Genomic DNA, 25,718 nt, shown 5'->3' on the forward strand with positions numbered 1-25,718 from the left:
CTTTTAGATGAGGACCGTTGTTTACTTTGTGTGGTGACAAAGTTTGCCATTGATTTTTGTTTTGCGGATGAACCATCTGCTCGATGCTTCGCTCTGGTATAACTGCACATAACTGTGGCAGACTTATGATATGGCAGCTTTACCTGGAAGAGTTTGCACTGCATCTCATTCTCGTATATTTTATTTGAAGGAGTTTCACACAGAACTATTTGATGGCGGTTGTCGTCTTTGCGTGTTTCTCCTGTTTATACAGTGGCATGTTATTTCAGAGTTTTAGTAGCACCTGGTAGGAACATATTTGTCTTTTCATGGTTTTGATGCTTAATGGAAGTTGGCCAACAGCTTTTGGGTGCATTATAGACACCATCAGTAGTAAGACATTACTTCCAGGTGCCGGTACACACACACACACACACACACGGGACAAACTATTTTTTAAGACAAGATGATGGTTGCATAAACTATTCGATTCTTTTTATGATTTAATGACTATTCCAAAAAAAAAATCTACAATAATTAATGCTGAATTTAGACTGTTGTTGGACCATGACTGGGATCTGTTCTTCACATGAAGGGAGGCATTTTTCACAAGTGATGTACCTAAAATATTTATTCCTGTTTTGTATAATGTTTGATAACTAAGCACTATTGTTAAAAAGTGGTTGAACCTGGCATTACTACATTTTTGGCAACTCTTACATGATCAGTTATGTTGCAGCTGCCATTTACACCTGCTCCAGTATGAAGGGTACATTGCCCTTAAAGTTCTTAAACCAGTGTGGAAGAGCAATCAGAGAACCAAGTAACCTTTAACAAGGATGTTCAAGGATAATAAACCCGGCAGGTGTTCAAAAATACCCCTGGGAGCAGGGTTTCTCAGAGGATGAGGTTAATGCAAGTATTGAACTGTGTGCTCAGCCTTGTATTTGTGAATTATTGGCTTCTGTGCTGCTGAATGAATCACATGTTTACAAGAACAGCTAAATCAAGAGTATGTTACTGGCCCCCTAAACAAAGGAACCCACATGTACACAGTAGGCATATTTTCTACATTATCTTTCATTCAGTCCCTCTCCACTTCGCTATATCTGTGCAGCTCCTCTCTGGTTTCCTTTCTCTCTGCTCTCAGTTCAGTTGCAGCTCCCAGATTTTGTGCGGGGTTTTTGCAGCTGCTGTGTGAGTGAAACAGTCAAAGCTATAACAAATAATACTGCCACTCCTGGTTGTCCAATTCAGTGTCACACCTGCATAAGTATGAGAACACAACTGGAGATTTATATCAGTGCAGCAAAATTGCTTTGTGTGTTGAAACATGTGTTAGGTATTTAGAGGTGTATGAAAGTAATCTTTATTAGCAACAAATGGGCTGGTTGGGCTGAGAGCCACAGAGTCGGGAAGTGTACAAGAAAGTATTGAGAACAATTATACAGAATAAAGCTAGACCTATGCTTTAAATGCGGATACAGTTTTGGATGTTACAGAAGCAGTCCTATTTAATTATGTCAGACCAGAATACTAACAATGGATGTGTGTAAATCTTTGGTGTTAAAATATTTTAGCTCAAACGGTTCTTCTTCTCACACTGAGAACAAAGCACAGAGGGCCTGACTAGGAAACTGGACAGAAACCTAAACATTTTGTGTAAGTCTGGTGTTAAGTATTTTGCCCCTCCGCCTCTCCAGTGTTAACTACGTTCTCATGGTCGCATTTTCTCATCATTATCCTGGTACTTTGCTAAGGGTTACACCTCTGTTCCCAGGCCAGTCAGCTTATGGTTAAGTGTTGCCTGTGTCTCTATTGATGATGCCCTGTGAGCTAACTAGGGCCTGTGAACAGACAGTCTCCCAGCCCAAGTGGATAGGACTGTCCTCTGGGAAACATGTGACTATGCTAAACTGTTGTTCAACTTTAGTAAATGGCTGAAGGAAATACAGAAGGTCTTTGATAGATGGTGTTCCTGTGAAGTGAAAAAGAGGAAGGTAGCAGTTTTGCATTCCAGTTGTGATGTTGCATTATTAACATTAGTTGCTGAAAAGTGGATACTTTTTGATTGTAACAATAACAGGAAGACGAAGAGAAAGCAGCAGGTGAAAATGGGCAAAAGTTTGGTGATAGTCCGTGTTGTGATGTCAGTGTTTTTTTGTTTTTTTTTAAAGATTTTACCAAAGCAATTTTAAAGTATTTCCTGAGCCATCTTATAGTTTTATTTCTAATTTACTTTTTCCTTGTTAGCCAGTGTAGCCTCAGATGGTCAAGGAAGGGTTTTGTTTTAGTGGGTCATGAATATCAGTTAAAAACTAAGTGACCAGGCTTTCACAGTCAGAGTACCTAAACGTGGGCATTTCTGCCTGAAAGTTGCCAAATCACTAACATCCTGAATCACTTAATTTTCCTCGAGCTCTAATTTCTTATGTAGTTTTTTGGGTTTCATTTTTTTTTTTTGCCAGTTTTGACCTCAGTCATAGTTATGGTTTATTGTGCTGTATTGAACTGGAATGCTCAAGAACTTTGAATAATAATGCATTTTTTTATTGCCTCCAAGAAGTCAATATCACTGCAGGTCCTCTATCTATGTAAATTTACTTCTGAATAATGGAGGAAAGTCAGAATGGAAATAATTTATTTAATTTGAGCACAGAAGAGATGAATTGATCTGTTAATAACATGCGCTGTTTATGGTTGTGAAAATGGTGCTGCACTGATCTGGATTAATTAATGTCAATGATATGATTTAATTCTAAATGTAGTCAATAAAATATATTGGTACATGCGTAGACTAAGAGGATAATAATTAGAGTCTGACAAGTCTCAACCACACCATAATTTTCTTTAATTAAAAACATTATGATTTTTCTGTCTTTCAATACAATATGTACATCTCTTGAGTCATATAAACTGATATAATAATTCAGAGCATTACAACTTACAGTATATACATCACAATGAATACAATCAAAACCATCATCAGCCAGATGGTCAGCTGAATGGTTAGCTGGTCATTTTCAAGTCTGTAACTTCAGGTCGAGGGAACACTGACGTCTTCAGTTGAAAGGCCGATGCTCAGCACATCTAATGTGTTAGCACCCCCTTCAGTTAGAGCACTGTGTTGTCCAGTGTTGGTTCTGCATTTAGTAAGAAAAATGCCCTTGTGCATAACACCCAAACAAAAAGATTAGACAGAATGAATACACTGAAAAACAGACAAAGAGAAGACTGTAAGATTTTTATTTCATATTGCTCTCAATCCAGTCTTTGAAGTTTGCTACACGTGTGTAGACTGTGTAGAGGTCAGGATTGCACTCCCCTTGGTCATAGCCAAAGCTAACCAGTCCCAGGAGCCTCCACAGCCCTTTACTCTCCCTTTGCCTCTGTGTAAAACTGAGAGAGGGGTTCTGGTTGTTGCTGGCTTGATTCTCAGAGAGGGCAGGGAGGACAAGGATTCCCCCAGTATGAGAGGGACATATGTTAGATGGTCCATAGTCAGCCTTTCGGCTGGCGCAAAGCATGTTGTCTGTAACACTGACTGGCACCCCGTTACGAGCATACTGCTGCTCACATGGGACGATATCAGCAAGGTGAACCATCCCCACCCTTGCCATCTCATCAGGGCCTAAACTGGAATCGGGCAGTGGGGACCAGCCTGTCACAAGCCCTTGACCAGGACTCGAGATCGCCTCTTCTTCCTGGGTCTCTGGCAGGCAGAGAGGCAGGACTTTTTCTCCAATCCTTGCTTTGTCCAGTAACTTTATCACAGCCATGTCAGAGTCAAGAATAAATGGGTCGTAGTTTGGATGAACAACAATGGAGGCCACCTGAAAAACAAAGACACTGACTTACTCTGCAGGTTTGGTTAAAAAGGATCATCAGAAACAAGAGCTTCAATAGCTTACCCTCAGATGTTGAAGACCTTTATTTTCTCTGTGGTCATCACGATAGTGCTTCCCCACCACCACCTTGATCTTGGCTGTATCCAGAGGATACAGCTTGCCCAACTCTGTCACACAGTGAGCTGCAACCAGTAGGCTCCTTTGGTTAACCAGAGCCCCACTGCAAACTAGCTGCCAGTCAGAAGCCTGATTGTGGTTGCCAGTCCCTGCTCCACCATCCTTCTTCAGGGATCCTGCCTGGCTGTCTGCCTTGGTCACCTTGGTCTCTGTACCCTTAGTGGAGCGGCGGTAGATGGCTGCCAGCCAAGGCCAGTGAGCCTCTTCCGGCCTCTCTGGGTCAAAGGTTGGATGCTTCCCACACACTGCCAAAGAGTAGGTGACAGGATGAGATCTGACACCGTAATCAAGGGGAGCACAAGGAAAACATCACAGTAAAAATTGGATTTATATTGAGACTGTGTCAACATTTAGAGCTGAGGCAGTCTTTGAACTGCCTTACACTTCTGAAAGCTTTTATTTCAAACTATTTTAAAGATCATTTGAGAAAATGCAAAGTAGTGGCATAGATGGGGCAGCATATAAAACACGCTAAACCCACACAGCCATGTGAAAAGAGAGTGTCCCGTACTGAAGAAAAGAGTAAACGAAATCTTTAAATGCATATTTCGGAACATAGTTCCTCAACATAAACTCCACCTACCTTCTGCAAAATTATCACCGGACAAATAATAAATTATCAGACTTGAGACACTCTATTCACGAGTTTTAACACCTCTGAGCTGCTTTTGATTCTTTGCCTTACAATACCATTGTCAGCACCCTAAATGCAAATTCATCCAGTGTTTGTTGACAGTGGGTAAACTTGTTGTGATAATGTTGAACAGAGCTCACAGAACCAACATCTTTCCAGTTTGACATTATGGCAGGTTGCTCATGAGGGGCAGACCTTTTTGTGATTGCTACAAATGTTCTGTCCCACAGAGAATGAAGCTGCATTCTCCAGTCAAACAGCATTTATTCAAGATGTTGTTGCTGATGATAATGAGAGGAAAGCGGAGACGTGGCTGTTATAATTTTAATATTTGATTACAGCCTGGAGGAAGGCTTCTTTCAAATATGCTGAAGTTTTCTGTCATTGCTCCATCTGACAGTTAAAGCTGCATGTCAGCTAATAATTCTTAGTTTCTTAGGGAACCTTCACTGAGTAGTAAAAAAAAATAAAAAGCCCCAGAGCACATAGACATGCCTAAGAGATGTGTGAAGAAGCTGACAAGGTATTGCTCAATGTCAGTAATTAGAAGCAGTGATTATATTTTTAAAAGTGCTGCTGCATGCTGAACTTTGTTAATATTGCTTCACTAAATAAATGGTTATCAAGACACCACGTCTGAGTGATCACATAATCACTTTTGTCTACATCTGATTATTGATATGTGGGTGTAAATCCCTGTATGTGATACAAAATGTGTTAAATGAATATCCAGTGGTTTTACAGCTTGTGGTCCTCTGCTGCCCTCACCTGGTGTACAGGAGACATGGCGCCCGCTCCATTTCCCTGTCTTCAGGCAAGTGCGCCGATGACTGCCAGAGTGGTGGTAGAACTGAGATGCACACTCGTACTCTATATGTGTGTAAAGATGGTGGAAGCCCTGGGGAAGCACTGGGGGGGCTTTAGTGGGGCTGTCAGACTGGACTTGTTGGCCCAGCGCAGAGGAGTAGAGCTTGTGGACAGGTGTCTTTCTGAGGGTAAAAAAAAGAATAAGACCAGGGTGGTAGCAGCCATAACCCCAGGGTTGAGTAAATGCTTTTTAATGTGAGAATGAATTTTTTTTTTTTTTTCCAGACATTTACTACTTTCAATTCTGCTAATAACCATGTTTGTTTTATTGCAAACATACCTGGATGGTGCCTGAGGTGGCAGAACCCTTTGTTGAACCAGCTCTGATACTTTGGGCTCTCGGCATGCTGCAAATACACACGTGTATATGATTACACACCCAACACATAAAATGAACATAGAAAAGCCCCATTAACGTCCGCTGTGATTTGAACGGAGGAGCTGGAACTGGAACCGTGACCTGATTTACCCTAACTCAGTCTTCATGTTGAGTTACATGTAAGCCAATTGGCTGCTGGCTGTAGTTTTATATCAACAAAGAGACATTTGTGATATTGATCTGCCCATTAACCCCTTGGACTAAAATATGAATAGGACCATTTGCCAAAATGTTAAGCTGTCCTCTAGGAAATAGTGTATGCATACGTTTTACTTAAAAACTGTAAAAAAAAAAAAAAAAAAAAAAAAAACGTTAACCAAGACAACTTTCCTGTTCTTTAATTGATCAAAAAAAGTGGGGCCAGTGGACAGTTTTACCACTTAACTCTTGGCAAAGATGCAGAGCATCCAGGCCAAAAGCCATAAAAAAACAAATTGATATTTACAGCTTTGGACTTGATGGATTATTTTACTGTAAAAATCCTGTTCTTACTAATATTTAGCAGTAGCATTTATCTAAGATTTAAGAATGATTTACTTACTACCCAGCCTTGATGCCTTTATGAATTGCTCATTGTCTAATAAACACATAATATGCAGTACTGTCTGCCAATAATTTAGTCTGTCTGAAAGTATACCTTATTAGACCTGTACCCACTAAAAATGCTTTATGTACATGCTTACTGAAATGAATACCTTTCACAAGTTACCAAACCAGCAAATCCTCATCAATATGTGAATAAATAAAAAAGAAAGAAAAGGAAAAACAGTAACCAAACAGATGGCAGTACCTCTGACACAGAGGGGTTGTTGGCCACCCCAGGTACCATCTGGCTGGCAGGTTCGTCGGGTATCACCACTAAGCGCATAAGAGTGGTTACACATAAACTCCACTGTTTCAGGCTCCACCCCGGGCACCACCTGGTGGTAGCCATGGTAGAGGCGAGGCAGAGATGGGCAGCTTTTTTCTGGAGGAGGGGAATAAACAGTGGATGAGGGTTTTGGCCAAAGAGAAGAAGAAACGTTTCATTTATATTTTTCTAAATGGGTCCCTTACCAGTGAAGCTTTGATTAACTTCTCTCTCCTTTTCTTTTTCTTTCTGCCCCCTCTCCTTTTCCAACTCTTCCTCGGTTTTCTCAGAAGAATCCCTCTCGGTCTCGTCCTTATTAACTGTTGATTCTTCCTTCGGTTTCTCACTTTCTGCACCTGCTCTGTACATGGTGTACTGTGTGACGTTGACTCTGCTCGGCATGATTTTCCTCCCAGCCGTTGGAGATCCAATGGTATTATTTTCTTCCTTGGTATCCGTGATATCATATGTAACTGTTGTGTTGATCTTTGTCATTCCTAGTTCAAATATCTCCACTATGTTTTCCTCCTCAGATATGACTGTCCTTAGCTTGGTGTCATTAGGGCCGACTTTGTCCGGATCTCTTTTTCCATTGACCTGCTCCTCTTTTCTTTCCTTGTCTCCTTGCCCTTTGTCTTTTATCAGAACTATTTCTGTGATATCTGTCTTCCCTGTCTCGAGGTCTGCGTCTGAACTGTCTTCTTTTTTCTCAGGTGCCTTTGCTACCTCCGGTTCTTTCTTTTCAACTGTATTCAGGTTGTTATCTGGGCCTTTACTATCCTCTTTATCTTCTCTGCCTCCAGTAGGTTTCTCTGACCCAGTATTTCTTTCCTCTAGCTCTCCTTCATTCCCACCCTCAGCCACAGTTTTCTCTGGAGTAATCCCAGTATATTTATCTTCTCTGTCGACTGCTGTTGTATTCTCCTGCCCGGTGTTTATATCTTTACCTCCAGCACTTTCCTTTTCTCCAGCCGTGTTCTCTTGAACATTCTCCTTAGTTTTGCTGATATCTTTGTCACTATTTATGTCTATTTCCTTGCCTTTTTCTGTCTCTTTTACTTTGTCTTTGTTCTTTTCTGCTTCATTAAGTGTGTTATTCACTGTAGATAAGAAAACATGACAAAATTCATTACTGAATTATCTTTTAGCAGGCGATTGGAAAGTGCTTAGTTCAAAGTTGTCTCATTATGCTGACTAGCTCTCGGCACTGACTCATTTTCTCTTAGCTTTTATCGTTATAAAAATAATGGCAAAATCAACTCTTAGAAATGACCCTTCCATTTTATCTCTAATCTCCATTACTGTGGACATTTTGTCTGACCTTTAGTGCAAACAGGAGAAGTCCCACTCCAGGTGTTGTTAGGGAGGCAGGTTCTCTGGGAGATCCCACTGAGTTCATGAGGCTGGTGGCACAAGTACTGTAGCGCAATGAGGACATCATTGGGTCCATAAACCAAGAAGTGGTCCCCATGTGTTGGCTTGGGTGGCAGAGCACAGACTCTTTCCACTGGAAAAAACAGGGAAAAAAATCAGGCTTTAAGAAGCTGCAAATAGGCCTTTTTCCATGGTTTGTACCATCTCTCAAGCGGTGTGCATGCATCCAAAGACAAGCAAATGACACGTATGACTTTCCCCACATCCCAATTTGTAATTGTTTGAGAGAAAAAGCAATTCACAATATTATCTTACCACACTCTGGGGCAGGCATACTCCAGGTGCCATCACTCAGGCAGATGGCTGTATGAAACCCCTTCAGCTCAAACCCAGGGTCACAACGGAAAGTGATGTGTGCACCAGAATGGCGAAAGAGACCCTCTGTAGATCCATGGGTGGGCACCGGAGGCCTGCGGCATCCCACCACTGAGCGGAAATATAGGCATGCATAGTTCAATAATGGACACTGGCTGTCTTTTTTTCCTTTTACTTGACTGAATGCTTGATCATTAGAATTACGACGCACAGCGGGTTTAAGAGGCATCCCTAGCATACCTTAGAAATCAGTTTATTGCACCTCCATGCTGTAAAAGACCACACAAATAGAGCTTCAGTGAATTCATTGCCGTCTGGTGTTTGCAGGTCACACAGGTACTCAACAAAACAAAGTCTCGAAGGAATCAAGACTCACTGCTCTTAATTACAAAAGGTCCAGAGATTTATAAGCCTAGCCAGCTTCCTTAGAGGCTCATTTAACAAATAATTTCACCCATCATAGTAAAGTGTAAAGTGCAAGATGTTAACACATGGCTTGTAAATGAGGAAGAAATAGATGTAATAAAAGCGCTTTAATCCAACTGTTCAATTTTCCAGTGTTGTAAATGAGGATTTTATAAAGTGCGGTAGCAAAGATTGTGATACTTTTGTGTAACTCTCGTATATAACAACCTAATGCAAAATAAAACTATCCCTGTCATACATGGGAAAATGATTGTGAATATGTAACATGCTGTGAATACAGTATCTGTTTTTATCTTCAACTGCAAACTGTAAATGTGCACACAAGTGTTGTGATAAAGTCTTGCACCACCCACAACTGAGCTCATGAAGCACACATGTTAACACAGCCGTTATCATACCATTACAGCACTCTCTGTAGGATGATCCCTCAGGAGATTTTCTGTGTTGCTGACTTTAAGTGGGATCAGATCCATGAAATGCACTGTCTGTGGTTTTATAACTTCAAACCAAGGAACCCTCCCTGTAATTAGGGCGTTTTTGTCTTACGGCATTTCCAACCTTCAGCTCCTTAGGGGTTAGATGTTGGCCAACCAAAAGTGGAAAAGTAAACTGTAGTTGACCTCCTTTGAATATTTTTTTTTTCCTAAATGATCGATCTTTCATGTCAGAATGTGCACACAGGCATATTTGGATTAATTTGGAGCTATTGAGGTGAGGTGGAATTTTAACATTTGAGGCATAATGACACATACTGTGAGTAAATCATCATTACTTCCACTAATGTTTTGGAAACTGTTAAAAACTTCCCTCAAAAACCAATTAGACTCAAGAATACATTCAGCTGTGCCAGAAAGACACAAGAAAGGGGACAGAATGTATTTTCTGTCATGAGTTTCTACAATAATGTGTCATATCGTGTCACACAAAATGAGTTTTAGCTCAGGCTTATAACAGATGACAGGCTGATTATTGGAGGCATAAAATATGGTTGATGTCAGGTTCATATTTAAAATTCTCCATCTGACTCTAGGGCAGAATTGTAGACTATATTTCCTCTACAAAATGTGAGACATTAGCGTTCCAGCTCTTTTTCCATTAAAATTAACAGCTGAGGATTCCTCATGGGAATACAGATGAATGCACACTGTGGAATGAAACTACTGCCTCTTTTATGAGAGTCTCATCCAATGGAAAAGCTGGCTCCTGTTATAGAAGTAGAATTGTTTCACCATTCGTTTTATAGACTTGAATTTAGCCCTGAAAAATAACACCACAAGAAAAAAAAAGTAAGTTGAGTTTGAGAAGTCTGTTTTTGCAGGCTCTTAAGGGAGGTAAAAGCCACAAAAACACAAGGTACGGTCCAGACATCCATAAATAAAAGACCTTGTCGGCCAAAGTGGCTCTAACCACAACCTGAGCGAGCAGTACCCCACATGGCCAAGTGGCCATAGCGATTGAAAGGTGGTAGACTAGGTATGTTCAGATGGTTTGCCATTTTTGTCTTCTGCTTGTTCCATTTCTTTCCTCCCTCAGTCAGGTTCTTTGCCGTTCACCTCCTTTATCACTCAAACGCAGTATGAATTCATCCATTTGTTGGCTCAATTAATAGCTCTTTATTTCATGCAAACATATTTGTTAGGTGGTCGTTTGGAAATGCAGCCCATCCATTAAACTTTTTTTTAAAGCCACAGATGGGGCCGACCTCGGCTGGGGAAGGCAGCTGGCCTGAAATCAGTCCAAACCACAAACCTATCCCTCGTCGCAGTGAATTCACTGACTCAGCGTAGCAACAACAAGGCTTTAAGGAATAAATCAATTCCTGTTAAATGTGTTGGAACTAGGTGTGCCTCTTTTCAGATTAAAAACAAAACAAAATACTGAAATAGTTGTGGTATTTTGTAAGCATAAGTACAGCCAGATACAGGTCAGATGCCTCATGAGATGGGGAATTCCTGTCCCACAGTATGCCATAAAGACTTGCTTATTCTTCCATGTGATTAGAACTTGCATGCATTTCTTTAATTGTACACATTCATGTTTTCCCGAAAACCTAAAATATCAGGATTTCAGATAGACAGATAGACACACAGACAGACAGACAGACAGACAGGTACTTTATTGTTCCCGCAAAGGGACATTTTTCCGTTACCGCAGCATGGAAGACACAGTAATACCAATTACAGAATAAAATAACTTTAAATAATTAAAATGTACTTGCATGATCATGCTGTAAAGACTTAAGTTACATTACAGACTCACCATTTTCACACCTCTTGCCTGTGTAGCCCGCCAGACAGGCACAGTGGTAAGTGTAAGAACTGTCCAGGATACAAGTCCCGTCATGCAGGCAAGGGGAGGAGCTGCAAGCTGTAAACATACCAGTGTAAGATGTCAGTGTTCAAACAGAAATACTAACTTAATTAGCAATATAATACACAGTCTCTACGCTAAAAGGAATGGCTATCCACATCAGGCTACATCAGCAAATTCATATTCAAAGCTGAAGTCATTTAAATGTCAATTTTGTTTACATTTCTAAATGTGTGCTGCCATTTCTACACAGACGGCCTCTGTTTACTTTTACTAGATCTAACTTAACTGCTGTGTGTGTGTGTTTGTGTGTATGCTTTTGAGCTGTAGACCTTGAGAATTAGGACATTTTTGGAAAGTGAGGGCATTTTGGTTTCTCAACAAGCCGTTAGCAGGCTCAACACCCTGATGAAGGCTTTTGCCTTAACATGTAGGTGCCAATCATGTGCTATTAAAGGCTTCTTATTATGCACTGGACTGAGTGCCATGGAAACTTCTTTCTTGTTTGCATCTGTTTTGGCCATGATTTCAAAGAGCTCCTTTGTTCATTGAGTATGACTTCACAAATGACTTTTTATTTATTGCAAATAGAACAAGGACACACACCCATTCACTGCTATGGAGTGAACACTTGATTTTAGGTTTTAGGTTAAATAAGTCTATTAGGCAAGAGTCAAGGAAAAGGTTAGTATGTTAAGTTACCAGTGGTCCTCACAAGTATACAAGTAAATCATTAGTAGCAGTAGTAGTATTAGTATTCTTGTTTTTCTTGTTAATTTACATACCTGAGCTCTCCTGGAAAGTGGCAAAGAATCCATCAAAATTCTTGTAACCATCAGACACAAAGAGAATGTGCAAACTGTTGCCAGAGCTGTGAACTGGGACAGGTTTGTTGTTCCCACAGAATCTACCGATAACACGCGAGTTAATGCTGTCTCCATCTCGGACCTCCACGTAGTCATAATGACAAGAATGGTGAAACTCCAGACTCAGCATCATAAACCTGCAAGTACAACAATCTGTATATAAATAAACCGGAAAAAAAACACACAGGTCTCAAGGTAGTTTTTCAAAATCTTCTTGAGATGATTTCCTGGGTATGATGATATTATGATACAAAATAACTAGTTACTTTCGTGTAAAAAAAAGATTTTGGTGGTTGGTGAGGTAAATGTAGTTGTTTTTCCAGGATTATGAGAACACCTGTGTTCCCTGGCAATGCCACACCAGCTGGCATCATTATAATGACTCTTTAAAATCTTCAGCCAGCAAACAAGTAATTTACAGCAATGGTACGCAAGTACAAACAGCTGAAACAGTTATTTGCCCCATTACAAGATCATACTGTTCTTAATTATGTGCTATTAGATTTACCAGGTAGGAAAACATTTAAAAATTTTGATTTTGTTGTTTGCAGCAGAAAAGACTGAGAATTTTTTTTTTTTTTTTGTAGGTGGAAGAGGGATTAATGAAAAGATTGATGCAGCATTGCAGCAAGGGCTCACCAGATATTGTGGCTAAGACAGGTATACGCAATTAACACCCCATAATTACTGTGTATTGCAACTTTGCCCCTATATTATACAAGCAAAGATGTAATATTGAGAAATTAGATAAAGCACAGTCACTACTGACACCTGGCATCAGCAAAGCACAAAAACATATGCCCATCATTGTCTTTGAGGACTGGGCAAGTTTTAGGAATATCTTAAGAATTTTCTCACCCTTTGTAATAGATTATGTATCATTAAGACTCATTATGTGCCCATTAAACAGCTGAAGTGCACATATAGTTGCCATTACATTGTTGTATTTGCCAGTAAATACTGCTAATAAACAGCATCCAAATAAACATCCAGTTATTTCAGATCAACAGCTGTTAAATACCTATAAAATAGATGTATGAATGCTGACTAAACATATTGATTGCACTACATTATTTCCAAATCAAATTGTACGACTGGAGATTTCTGGTTCCAAAATGACAAGGTAATGTATTATGGAATTTCCAAAGGCGTCTTTGTGTGCTCTATAGACAGAAGAGTGGGTCCGTTTAAGTGACTGCATATAATATTGATGAGAACTTTACATCCACTTCCAATTCATGAGCTGTTTGGTTCAGTTCAAGTCAGAGTGTGACATTGAGAGGGCTGCCAGCTGGATTAGGAAAAACACAAAAGAATCATTCCTCTTTTCAGTGATTTCAGCTGTAATCTTTTTAGCCTCCCATTGGAACGGACATGAAAGACTGATAAACTGGAATGCTCCCAAATCTTTTAATGTAAACCTTTGTCACAGACCCCTTGGCCACGGAAGCTTAGACTAATGAGATATACGATAATGCTAAATGTTACCCTGCAGCAGCTCCCAAGAATGAATGCCAATTGCAATTCAGTAAATATGTTACCTGTAATGTGAATGCACTACAAGCCACCATCATTAAAGAAGGAAATTCATGAAAACCCTGCCAGTTCGTTCCAGGCACAAATTGCCGTCTCCATGTACAACGCTATTTCATTCAGAGGTTTTGCTGGATTTGTGTCACAAACTAAGGACATAAAAATGTGACATTGGGTAGGACCTATCATGGTTGTAAAGTTTAATGAAGAGCTGTATATGTCCAAAAAAACACCTAAAATTAGAAGTTTTTAATATCCTTCATGCACACAACAAACCCGGACCGCATGCATAGCCTGCATCTAGCTGCATGGAACTTTTGTTCTGCTAAAACACTGCGCAAATGCTTGCCTGTAAAATGCTGTATGTGTAATGGAAAAAAATGACAAAAATAGAAAGTTATCACGGAACTGAAAAGTAATAACTTTGCTGAAAAAAGGAGGGGTGTTATGTTTTCCCAACTCTGCTGTAAACTTGCCATTATTCCATGACATACATCACACAGAAATATACTAACTCAGTGGAAAACTTACTTTAGCAGGTCAGTCATTAATAACTATCACAGATGGACAGTGAATGAAGATCCCAACATGCAAGGATTCAGAGTCTGACAAAACTGTCACAATTTGAACTCTGTTGAATCAAAAGTTGGTCGTTATAATCACATCTAATATTATTTGAGCATTTATTGGCTGGTGTGCAACCTAAAAGATTTATGTTTATAACCCTCGGTTTAGAGAGATTTTTTTTTTAGGTGTAACATTGTTCAAATGAAGTTAAATGTAAATAGCCAAGTCTAGGGCTCAATCAGAATAACTAAGTCACGGCTTTTAAATGTCTTTCAAATGTAAATTTTAGCCATGGTAGCACACTGACTGTAGGACCTGCCAGTCGGTCAGTCCACCAATTTAATCCAAACTAAAATATCTCAACAACTTTTTAATAGATTGCCCTGAAATTATGTAGACGAATGGTCGCTAATTTCAAGTTGTCCAATACCTTCGGTTGTGATAAAATACTGATATTGCAATCGACTGCAACATGTTTCTGTCCAGCCTTTCTCTCAGAACTACAACTGACTGAAGTGCTCACTTAAGGATAAACTCCCTTTTGTAGCACAAGTGGGTAACAGGTCTTGTCCTCAAATACCCCTGAGTGCAGGAAACTGGAGCACAGATACTATTTGTTAACTACACAAGAAATATACGTCATATCTAATGTTTTGTTGCTCTAAATACGTCTTTCTCGACTGTCTGTAGTGGCATGTCTTTGCATTGGTATATTTTTATTTTAATAGTAATGTTGCTCCACAGCTTGCTTTTCCTGTCATATAGAGTGATGTCCAACCCTTTGGCTGTTTCACCGAAGCCACTGGGTGACGGCCTTGAATCTGTCGACCATATTTGAATACACTTTTAGTACTCCAACGTGTTTTCTGCTGAGGTGATGTGCTGTAGTCGGCTGCTACATTGTAAATGTAGAATTACTTTTGTTACAAATTGTTTATGTGTCACAAATTGTTATGGCCGTGGTGTTCTGCCCTGTTAAAGAGAGTTAATTGTGGGTTATTAATTGTTGTGTTACAAACTTGGAACATGACGAACTGCAGTACTCAATGCAGTGAAATGGTGAATCCTTGATCGTAATTATAGTTCAATGAACGTGTATAGTCCTGTATAGTCCGCACATAGTGTGCAGTCACGGCAACCATTTCAATGCTGCACTCATGTGGTGTTACATTTTAAAAACCTATTGTACAAGAATTAAAAATCAAGATACTGAATGAACCAGCTCAGCACTAAACTTACTTGTATAACATGACTGATAATATTTCTTTCAAAATTGCTCAGATGACACAGGAGATAAATAACAATCAGTAAACCAACAGAGGAAGTACCTTTATTACCTGAGTTCTATGGTAAACTGCCTGTCCACCTGTATGGTCCACTCACACCTAGCATTGTTGGGGTAGCTCTCCAGCACCAGGTGGCCTTGCCGTTTATGAATCACTCCGCCACACTCTGAAACACAGAAATTCCGTTATGGAAAGTTGAAACGGGGTTTGGTGCTTAAATTACAGTTTAATTATTATTTTGAGGGTCTACATTAAGCTGCTTTGGTTACAAACCAACAGTAATTGCAATTAGGTTTCCGAAGTCACTGCAGAAGCTCTGCTTTGCTCAGCAATGTAAAGAAGCATAAACACAATACACACACGGGCAATAAAGGCATTTCAAGGGTTCTGCTTTCAATTAAATATATGCTCGCTGTGCCCTTTGGTAGAATATTTGCGTTTAAAAGCTAGAGTCAATGTCCAAATGTTACATATTAAATTGTTTTATGGGATTTGTGGTTGTTGACTCTGACTTGTCATTCAGCTCCTCATGGAAACTCTCCTGGGCATATGGCAGCCCTCCAAGTTGGCACAGTTGTCCCAGATAAAGATAAATCAGCAGGGAAGGGAAGACCATGAAGTCCATGGTATTAATTTTCCTAATAGAAAAATCATTTATACTGAAACCATGCATGATCTTCTGATTGGGATGATGAAAAGACATACTCAGGCAATCTCCACCAGACCAACCGGGCCGACACTCAGCGCAGTATTGGCCAGTAATGAAGAAGTCATCCCTGGGGCCCCACGTCCCATTGTTACAGCGCTTACAGTTCTCAAATATGCTGCAGCCTGAAAGAAAGAGAGACAGAAACAATAATAGGAGTCAGACTGCGGGGCCGGAATACAAAGGATTTAAACAAAATTACATGAAATCTTTCAAAGGAGTTGTCTTTGTTTGGTACAGCAGGGCACATTTTATCTGACAAGCTTGAGCTTTGTTGGCACTAAAATGTTTTCCTTTGTATCAACTCTGCTAAACTCATTAAGCTCATCTTTCACTACAACAAAGTGCAAAAACCCATTGCTGCTTCCTGAAATAGAAATTTGGAGAAAACCTGTTGAAATAGCTTCCTGAGAGGATGGATTTTCACTTAAGAGGCTCCTCTCTCCGTAGGGAGAAGACCAACATCTGATCTGAGGGCAGGTATGAAGTTTTAACAACAAAAGGGCTGGGAATGTACACGCAGATTTATGATCATACACAGAAGTTGAGAGTGCATTTTTTTAGTGTAAAAACAGTCAAACGTGATCTACAAGTATTCATTTAATTCTGAACAGCTGTTTGTTTTTTTCCCATAAAGTAAAACGAGCACATTCAAGCTGCGAGGAAAACGTGACATACTTCTATAGGCAGAAAACACGAGTTTTGATGTGTCAGCAGCAGCACATGTTTTCTGAGAACCCCTGGTGAGTGTGTTTTAATGCTCATTTACATGCTTGTGCTTCTTACACATAAAATAAAATGCTCATCTCTTGAGACGGAACACTGATTTACTCCCATTTCATTCACAAAATCAAAGTTCCAAGTGTGATCATTCACTCCTGCCAATTGTAGAGGATTCTGCCAGTAAGTCAAGAGAGGGAGCCAATGTGAAGTTGGCCTGGAAACAAATTAGATCAAACACAGAAGTTATTTTCAGTCTTTCTATCACACTGTTGTTCATGCTACAATGCAAACAGCTGTGCCGTCGACAGACGGCACTGCGTCTTGCACAAACAGCGTGGTAGATATTCAAGATGGACCCAATTCTCATTGGCTGAATTAACGGATGCATACTTTTTAAAGATGTGCCTCTAATGTTTTATTTTGTTGAAGGACATGAATATCAAGAGAGCATTAAATAGAAGTAATTAGATCAATTTGTAGTAGCTGTACCTGGATGGATAATGCAGGGGTCGCACTCATTGATGGCGTTGCGGCAGCAGGGCACTGCGTAGCCCACTTTTGTCCCCTGGAGTGGGCACTTACAGCGTATCACGTCATACTCGCAGCAGCCTCTGCACATAACGTTCCATTCTGGACCTGGACAATGGTTGTATAAGTACCTGTAATCTAAAAAGGATGATACATCAGGAACTGGCAGCAACTCAAACAATAAAAGCAAGATTCACTTTGTTTATGTAACCATCATTTCATACATGGCGAAAAACTGAGCTGAAGGTGAGTCAAACATGAGGAACTATGTCAAACATAATGACTGGCCTTGTGTGAAACTGTGAGCTGATATGGGTTATGGTCAGCCGTGAAAGAGCAGTGGAAGGGTTCTGGCGAGTTTGGTGTTTATTTGAGCCGCTGCTTTGCACTGCCTCTTTATTTCCACTGCCATATGTTTGCAAGCTCTTACATAGGAAACCACAGAACTCTCTGTAGTTTACCTCCTCTGTGTTATTACGTCAGAAAACATGCCAAAATGGTAAAGTCACTGTCGAGAGGGGGGGGGGGGGGCGCAGAATCAATTCATAAATCAGAAAGTGCTTTATGTGTAAACAAAAGTCTGCTTTTTCATGAAGGTTTTGCTCAAGAATTGTGATGTTTAATTGGATTGGAAACCAGTGATTAAAAGACCTTTGAGCCTGAGTGGTCATGGTTATGTAACAGCGATTTTAAAAACAGAAACAGACAACTGGAAATTCTCTTGTGGCAGATGTGGACGGAGAAATAACAGAAGCTGCACTTTAATCTTGGCACGGTGTCAGTGCAACATATTTTATCTCCGCCCAGTCCTGTAGTCACAATAACTTGTTTGCCCTTACAATAGACTCATTTATTTGTAAAGTTGTCATTGTACTCTCGATCTATTTGATGATTGAGCTTTGTGAAACCAGGACTCGAGTACACAGACACACAAATGCACTGACGCACAAAACCAACAAGTACAGGTGATTAAACTGTTGTTGGTTGACAGTCAACTAGAAAGAAGAAGCGCAGATGTCTTGGAATTCTTTGAGTCGTCCCCACTGCCCTTCCACATTAATGACATTATAAATTGTGTCTCAGTCTAGCTACAGTCTGGCCTTCTCTTTAGCTATTTCTCAGAGAAGAGTTATGGCATACGTACTGACATCAATCAAACAGAAAGTAGGTTGTTCAATGCCACTAGGTCTTAATCTAAGTTTTTTAAGGACAGGGTGTGTGTGCTTCACAGAGTGGTTGCAGTATTTTGACTGTTTTAGGATTCCTGTCAGTTTCTTTGGTCATCTGATGTTTTGATAACATTGGCTCAGCTGGATTTGTGTAAAACCTCGAAAGCATGTTCAGCAAGCTTGTGACGGCATGTGGTGTCTTTTTGGCATAGCTGTAATAGATTTTGGGACAGAGATAATGTCAGTCAGATTTTGTGGACCCCTGGGGCGCACATGCACTAGTCCCTTATACAAGACTCATACTGTCACCAATAAAGGTTTTTGTGGTAAAAATGAATGCAAACTGACAGCCCTTCAACTTTGTTTTTGAAACAAAGCTGACGGCCTTGCATTGTCTTTTTTGTTTTGTTTGGTGTGTCTCTGAGAAAAGCTCATAGTTTCTGTCCAGGCTGTCATTTTTGTGGATTGTGTGAGAACCACAAACATCCACGGTATGGACATTGCCTGCATGTTTAGAGAGATGAGTGTAGAGACAAAAACACAGATTATGCACACACAAGTACCACGAGTACAATACAAGTATGCATTTTGACAGTGGCAAAGACATTGTTTCATCCACAACAAGTAAAAGACTTTTAATTCAAGCTGTTATTCTCCTTCATATATTTCTGTACACCTAATTCAAATCATAAAACAGAAAGTCTGCTTCATGTTTTTAAGAGATAACCCCACTGATCTATTCAAGTCCAAAAGTAGAAGCAGAGATATCGTTCTTTATTCCATACATTTTTTTTTTTTTTCCCACTAAACACTTTACCCACATAAAACTTGATCACTAGCAGTTCAGTCAGAAACTGGGCTGCTAGTAGCAGCTAACGTAGCCTGTGGGTGGTAGCCTCAATCAGAGATGAGGAGCAGACTGCAGCGGTTTGGTGAGATAATTTCTTTCTAACTTCTCACTCCCACGGTATTGAAATGAATAATACTTAAGACGCCATTGGTGTTGACTCAAGTGACATCAATTATCAGAGTTTAGAAGGCTCCCACTGGAACTACAAAAGGCTTTCTTCAAGATATTTTCACTTGTAAAGGAGTACTCAACAACACGACCTGTAAATAGACTTTGGTGTTCCCCTTTAATCTGGCACTTGAGCAAAATTAGAAATCACAACGGAAAAAAAAAAAAAACTCCAAGATTGGGAACAATTCTGTATTGAAGCTGCTTTGAGTGAAGTAGCCTGTGAAAGTTGATTTATTGGACATAGGCATGAAAAGATCAAAAGACTTTATGAGCTGGTCTGGTAATCTCATTATATAGATCACTGCTGTGTGTCTTGTCCTTCCATAGAAATTAAATCCTGTGGTTATACCTGCCCTTAGTATAAGAAGATTGAAATGTATAGTTGATCAGAGTAGAAGTTTGGCAATTCGTCTGTCTGACCTCAGACTGTTGAGTTACATCAAATAGGATTTATTTATAATAGGATTAGTTTCCAGATTTCGATAAGGTGTTTTTGTATGTTCCTACTTGAGGTAAATAAGCTCAGGCAGCAGCATTTTGCATGTTTATACACTGTGACTGGATTCAGTTTGCTGACCTCCAGCTCTGTTGATAAGGCTGTTATGTTTTTCCCTGAAGCCTGACTGTGAGGTTTCTCCCCTGGAGCTAGACACATGCTGGAATGCATCTTGATTTTCCTGGATGTCTCCCCTTTTTTTTAATCAGTGTTTACTAAGGATAGCTTTTACACTGTTGTGCTTTGGCCTGCACCCGGCCGATTTGATTTTACTCATTTCAGCATTAAGCTTACTGCCTTGTAAAGATCCATCTGTAAGGCTTACAGGTCAACATCTGCAGGTAACTACAGACTGAACAGTAACAGTTGGAACATGTGGATTTTTTACAGCAGATTAGGACGGTCTGAACAGGTGTGCAAAGCGCAATGTGTACGAGCAAGTAGGAGTTTGTGTTTGTATGATTTGCTCTCAATGTTTAAGTCTATAAAATGTGATATCATTTCTTCGGATGTTATTCTTAAACACAATGCTGTGTGCTTGTGTTTTATGCAAATACAGACACTGAAAACTTGCACAGACCTGTTAACTCCTATAATTTAACCCATGTTTGTGTTTATGCTATGTGCCCCTGGCAAACATGTATTTAATCACAAACTGGAAGTGTTGACAGTTTTCAGACAGGTACTGTAATCAGGAGGAAATTCATCTGCAAGCAAAGTTTGCTCCTCTGTCGCGTCTCATGGCTGTTTTGCACCCTCTCCATCCGACCTGTCAGACATTTATGTGCTTTGGTGTGAAATGCTGCCATCAAGCTATAGAAAAACTCTTTAACAGCAGGTTGTTTTTCCCCTCAGTCTTGTAGCTTGTAGATGTTTGTGTGGGTGGTTTGGTTTTTCTGGTCTTATGTAAGTTGTGTCTGATTTTTTTCCATTCCAGATGTGGAGCTCCTAAATGTACTCCTCAACATTCATGCCGAGAAGCCATTGAAATGAAAACGACAGAGGCATCATAACACATGTCCTGTCTCCTCATGGAAACCCTTGCGTGTCACAAAGTGCATCCTAACGGGTCCAGATTTTTAAGCAGCCTCTCTCAGCTGCGCACCTTTGAAGTGGATCTCCAGACTGACATAATTATTACCAAGGGCATAAATTCATGTGAGTCCTGTGACCTTGTGTTTGACCTTTCTGCCCTGCTTTCTGGATGAAATCTCTTTTAAACTGAGCTACAGATACAACCCAAAGTCAGGATCTGCCTTTTTTATTTGTTCTAATTCTGCAACAGCATTGTCTTTGTCCTTTAGTTCACATTTACAATCAAGTGCTGCATTCAGAGTCTCAGATAACTAACTCTAATTTGATATCCAAACATTATCAGAATTGGAGCCAGCCACATTGCTGTGTGCGCCATTTAAGCCAGTCATTGTCCAGTTGGTCCTTGTCTCACGGACTGCATGAGTCTTGTCTTGCTTCACTCTGCCAAGTTATTTTTAGCTTCTAACAAAGCTGAAGAGCCAGCAAGAACTTGTTTGACATGCTTAGCAATACAATACCATAGCACAATGTTGTGGCTCTGTAACCCCTAATACACGTGGTATTTCATTATTCAGTGGTTTGGTCAAATTTATCTTAAAAGAATAGTTTAACATTTTGGAAAATGTCTGCCCAATATTTTAAACTTTTTTTGACAAGTGTTATAAGAAGTAAATAAGAATCTATTGTCATCAGCCATCAACAGCCAGGAGTTTAATTTAGGACAGCCAAGACATAGTCCTGTACTCATACCCATGTAAAGCCCCACTTTTCTATTAGATAGACAAACAACACATAACTTGCTGATTAGCTTTCCTGGTGCTGGTAGGTGGATTTTGTTACTTCTGGACAGAGCCAGGCTTCCTGTTTCCACCTTGTTTTTAGGCAGTGTGCTTAGTTAATCAAATTGGTTACTGGCTGTAGCTTCACATTTAGAAGATCATCTACATCTCTGCAAGGCAACAAATGATCATATTTTCAAAAATTTCAAACTACTGCTTTAATCTTCAGTTTACCCAAATTACAAAAAGCCAAATTTCTGCCTTGCTCCTTGTCATCACTTTCCTTATTATGTGATCGTGCTGTTTTGCACAATCCTGTTCATAACAGTTGAAGTCCTACTTGCTCCCTTCTGTGATTAAGTGAGAATTTTTGTCAGAAACTTTTCCCTAAGGCAAATGACAAGTTACAGTATTTATACACTAAATAAATAGTTTCCTCCTGAGAAATATAGCTTATTTAACACTGATGTATCCTGGAAAATTTTTTGTTTTTACAGCAGCTGTGGGTGCATGTGCTGTATGGGCGAGTGTATAATTCCTTTTGCCTACTGCTGACAACAGCTGTCTGGTATTTTGAGGTCTGAGTGATTTAGCTATCATGGAACAGGGAAACTCCCAGGACAGCTCTGTGGACATCATGTATCTGAACATATCCCGTTTCCTGAAGCACTGTTCCCAGTGGTCATCCTGCAGATTTAAACAAACTTCCCTCAAATTGGCAACCACAACCCCAGAGAAGTACCTTATCACTCTATTATCTGCTGTGGTAAAATGGTATGTACACACGGCAATATGTAGGACAAGCAGGAGTCACGTTTGTTTTTGGTGTCTAGCTCCTAAACTTGAGTGTGACATGACTCTATTTTTTCCAAAATCACAGGCCATGCTTTTCATCATGTAACTAAAGCTCTGTGCCCAGATAAATTTGACATCTACTACCCTAAGCCTTTGTTTCCTACTGCCCACTACCCAGAAGCTCTAAAAACTTCCCTGTGGTCTTTAGCTAATCACACCAAGAGCCCAGTGTGTCAGGAAAAAGGAGTCAGGTGGGCAGGAAATCCTAAACAGGATGCATTACACAGATCAAGAACTCCTCAGTGGGACACAAAAACATGCAGAAATGTACATAAACGCACACACACACACATGTCTCAACAGTCACAAAGATATGATTTGCATATAAACAAGTCTGCTCTTTTGAAAAAAACAAATGGAAACAATTTTAAGTTGCTCAATAGAAAACATCTATCATCAGCTGATTATATACGATGATGAAACAAGCCGTGCTTAGAGTGACTCAGCTGACAACAATACAAGTAGGCAAATCTGTCAAAGGAAACTCTCTTAATCACTGCAACTAAACACAGCTGCGCTCCCGGCCCTTTGCCACACTCACCAACATTACAAATTGAAGGTATTATTTTACTTTGTGGGAACCGTGCAAGGAGGGACTGGACGGAGGAGGGCAGAGGTTTGGCTGAGGAGTCTTGGAGATGGTGTATGGTATGCACATTACCACAGCCAGAGTTTGACTCAAACATGACTCATGTCTCCCTGCTGCAGTTCAAGTGGCCATCTGGGGTAAACAGGCAGAGTCCATCTGAATCTCAGGGAGCACTCACTCAAAACACACTTCAGCATTTAAAGGGAGGCTCCAGCACAAAAGGGAACATGTGCCAAGATTCAACAGCCCTATTAGGACTCCAAGCCCTTCAGTTCACCTGAAGGAGTGTACGGTTCCATCCAACTGTTGTTTTTTTTAATTTTTTTTATTTAAGAGCAAAACAAACAATTTCACTTTTATTTCAGACAAAAAAACAACTGCAGTTAGTAGCAGTGAGTGTAACAGGGCCCCTATTAATAGAACAATAAACAAACCTGCACAGGACAATCCCTCACTCTGTATTTCATAACAAAAGTTGGAAAGACAAAGATTGCACAAACTTGACTGATGTTTTTGTCTCCTGCCTCTGCCAGGAAAAAAAAAAAAAAAAAAAAAAAAAAAAGATTTTCGTGTCTGTCTGGGAATCTTCCTCTACAAGTGTTGCTGAGTACTATTGTGCTCTTAAAGGATTGAAGACAAGAAGGGATGGCAAGAGTGCTGATGCCGGCTTTTTGAGAACAAAGAGCCAAGAGGCTGTTCCAAAGGTAGAGTAAAGGTAAAAGTCATTGTAGTGCTCTTACCATAAGGCCAGGCTGTCCCTTGGGGTAAGAGGATGAAAATAAAGAGGGAGATGAAAAGGAGCCAGCCATCCTTCGCCGAGATGAAGGTGTTTGTCCAGGGGATCGTGCCTGGATGGGTTGGCCTCAGATGCAGTCCCTGTCCCACAGACAGCATGCTGCAGTCTGGAACTCTGTTTACTTTCTGAACTCAGCTGACATCACCTTCTCCTGGCCCTTCAATCCTCCCCTCCCCCTCCCTCCATTTCTCTCTCTCTCTCTCTCTCTCTAACTTTCTTACTCCCTCAGTTTCTCTCTTTCTCTCTCTCTCTCTCTCTCTCTCTCTCTCTCTCTCTCTCTCACATCTCTTTGGCTTCAGGTTACAGCCCAGCAAGGAGTTTCACTTGCAGTGGTCTCCCAAATAACTCCCCTCGCTCCACTCAGAGGACTACGTCACTGCTTGTGAATGAAAAGCAAGCTCCAATGTTTTATGCTTAACTCATTATGGTGACACACACACACACACACACACACACACACACACACACACACACACACACACACACACACACACACACACACACACACACACACACACACACACACACACACACACGCAAGCGCGCACACAATGAAAGGAAGCACATAACAGCCAGATTATGTTCACCACTGAGTGCCTGCCACCAGACATAATCAATGATGTGTTGCTCGAATTTACGTCAACTTCACTGCTCATGTGTTCATGTCTGAAATGAGGACTTGAGATCAGTTTTTGTTCAAGTTCACACCTAGCTAAGTGTGAAAACAGCAGCTGTGTGTCGACTCAGAGAAAGTGTGTGTTTAACAATAACGTCCAGTCAGAAAATAATTGGAAGATTAAAGGAATGGTTTGATTTTACAAAATGCACCGTGTTTATTTCTGCCATGACTTAGATAACACTCTAATGTCCGTAAAGTAAATATGAAGCTATGTGAAACTCTTAGTTAAGCCTGGCTTGGCTTAATTCAGTGTACAGACTGGAAACTGAGGGAAACACGCTAGTCAGCTCTGTCTTAAGGTAACCAATTCTACCAGCACTTCTAAAGCGCACAAATTTATACATCGTATCTCTTTTATTTATGTCATTAAATGTAAAAACATCAGTTAGGCTTTTTATGTTAACCTAACTGGCTGCTGATTTCAGCTTCCTATTTTTCGCAGATATAATAGTGGTATTTCCATAGTTCATATACCATGCTGTCTTTTTTTAATTTATTTTTTTTAACTCTCATTACGTTGATTCCATGTACTATTATATATTAATACACATTATGTACACATAAATATAGTTGAAATAGTCAAATTTCTCATAACTCTGAAAATGTAGGTAATGTCCAGACTGCACCCCTTAAAAAAAACAACAGTATATGTTGTCTGTGCAAGGAGCTTTGTGAAAACCATATTTACTGTAGAGCAGTAGTTATTATGATGGGAGGAAAAAAGGATGTCAGGTGACGTAGAGTAATTTGAGTAATGTGATTACCGTAACTTTTTTAAAATTTGACCCAAATCATGATATTTTTTTTTCCTAAACCAAACCAGGTACTTTTGGTGCCTTAATCTAACCGGACTGCAATCATTTCACAACAT

The 25,718-nt window shown here is 40.1% G+C and overlaps 1 protein-coding gene across 1 annotated transcript; it reads right to left on the reverse strand.

Annotated features, from left to right (window-relative positions):
* Positions 1-2,810: 2,810 nt before the first annotated feature.
* Positions 2,811-24,301, reverse strand: pamr1b (peptidase domain containing associated with muscle regeneration 1b). Its single transcript, XM_069163281.1, has 14 exons — positions 24,113-24,301; positions 17,390-17,566; positions 16,177-16,302; positions 15,523-15,637; positions 12,005-12,222; positions 11,169-11,276; positions 8,424-8,594; positions 8,056-8,241; positions 6,941-7,834; positions 6,675-6,851; positions 5,786-5,852; positions 5,407-5,627; positions 3,891-4,249; positions 2,811-3,812 (listed from the first exon to the last, which is right to left on the reverse strand). The coding sequence occupies exons 1-14, from the start codon at positions 24,264-24,266 to the stop codon at positions 3,225-3,227; spliced, it is 3,561 nt and encodes a 1,186-aa protein (XP_069019382.1). The 5' UTR covers positions 24,267-24,301; the 3' UTR covers positions 2,811-3,224.
* Between the last annotated feature and the right edge of the window lie 1,417 nt (positions 24,302-25,718).

Source organism: Embiotoca jacksoni, unplaced genomic scaffold, assembly GCF_022577435.1.
Source record: "Embiotoca jacksoni isolate LCO1_2020_lvr unplaced genomic scaffold, fEmbJac1.0.p SCAF_3, whole genome shotgun sequence".
NCBI classification, from domain to species: domain Eukaryota; kingdom Metazoa; phylum Chordata; class Actinopteri; family Embiotocidae; genus Embiotoca; species Embiotoca jacksoni.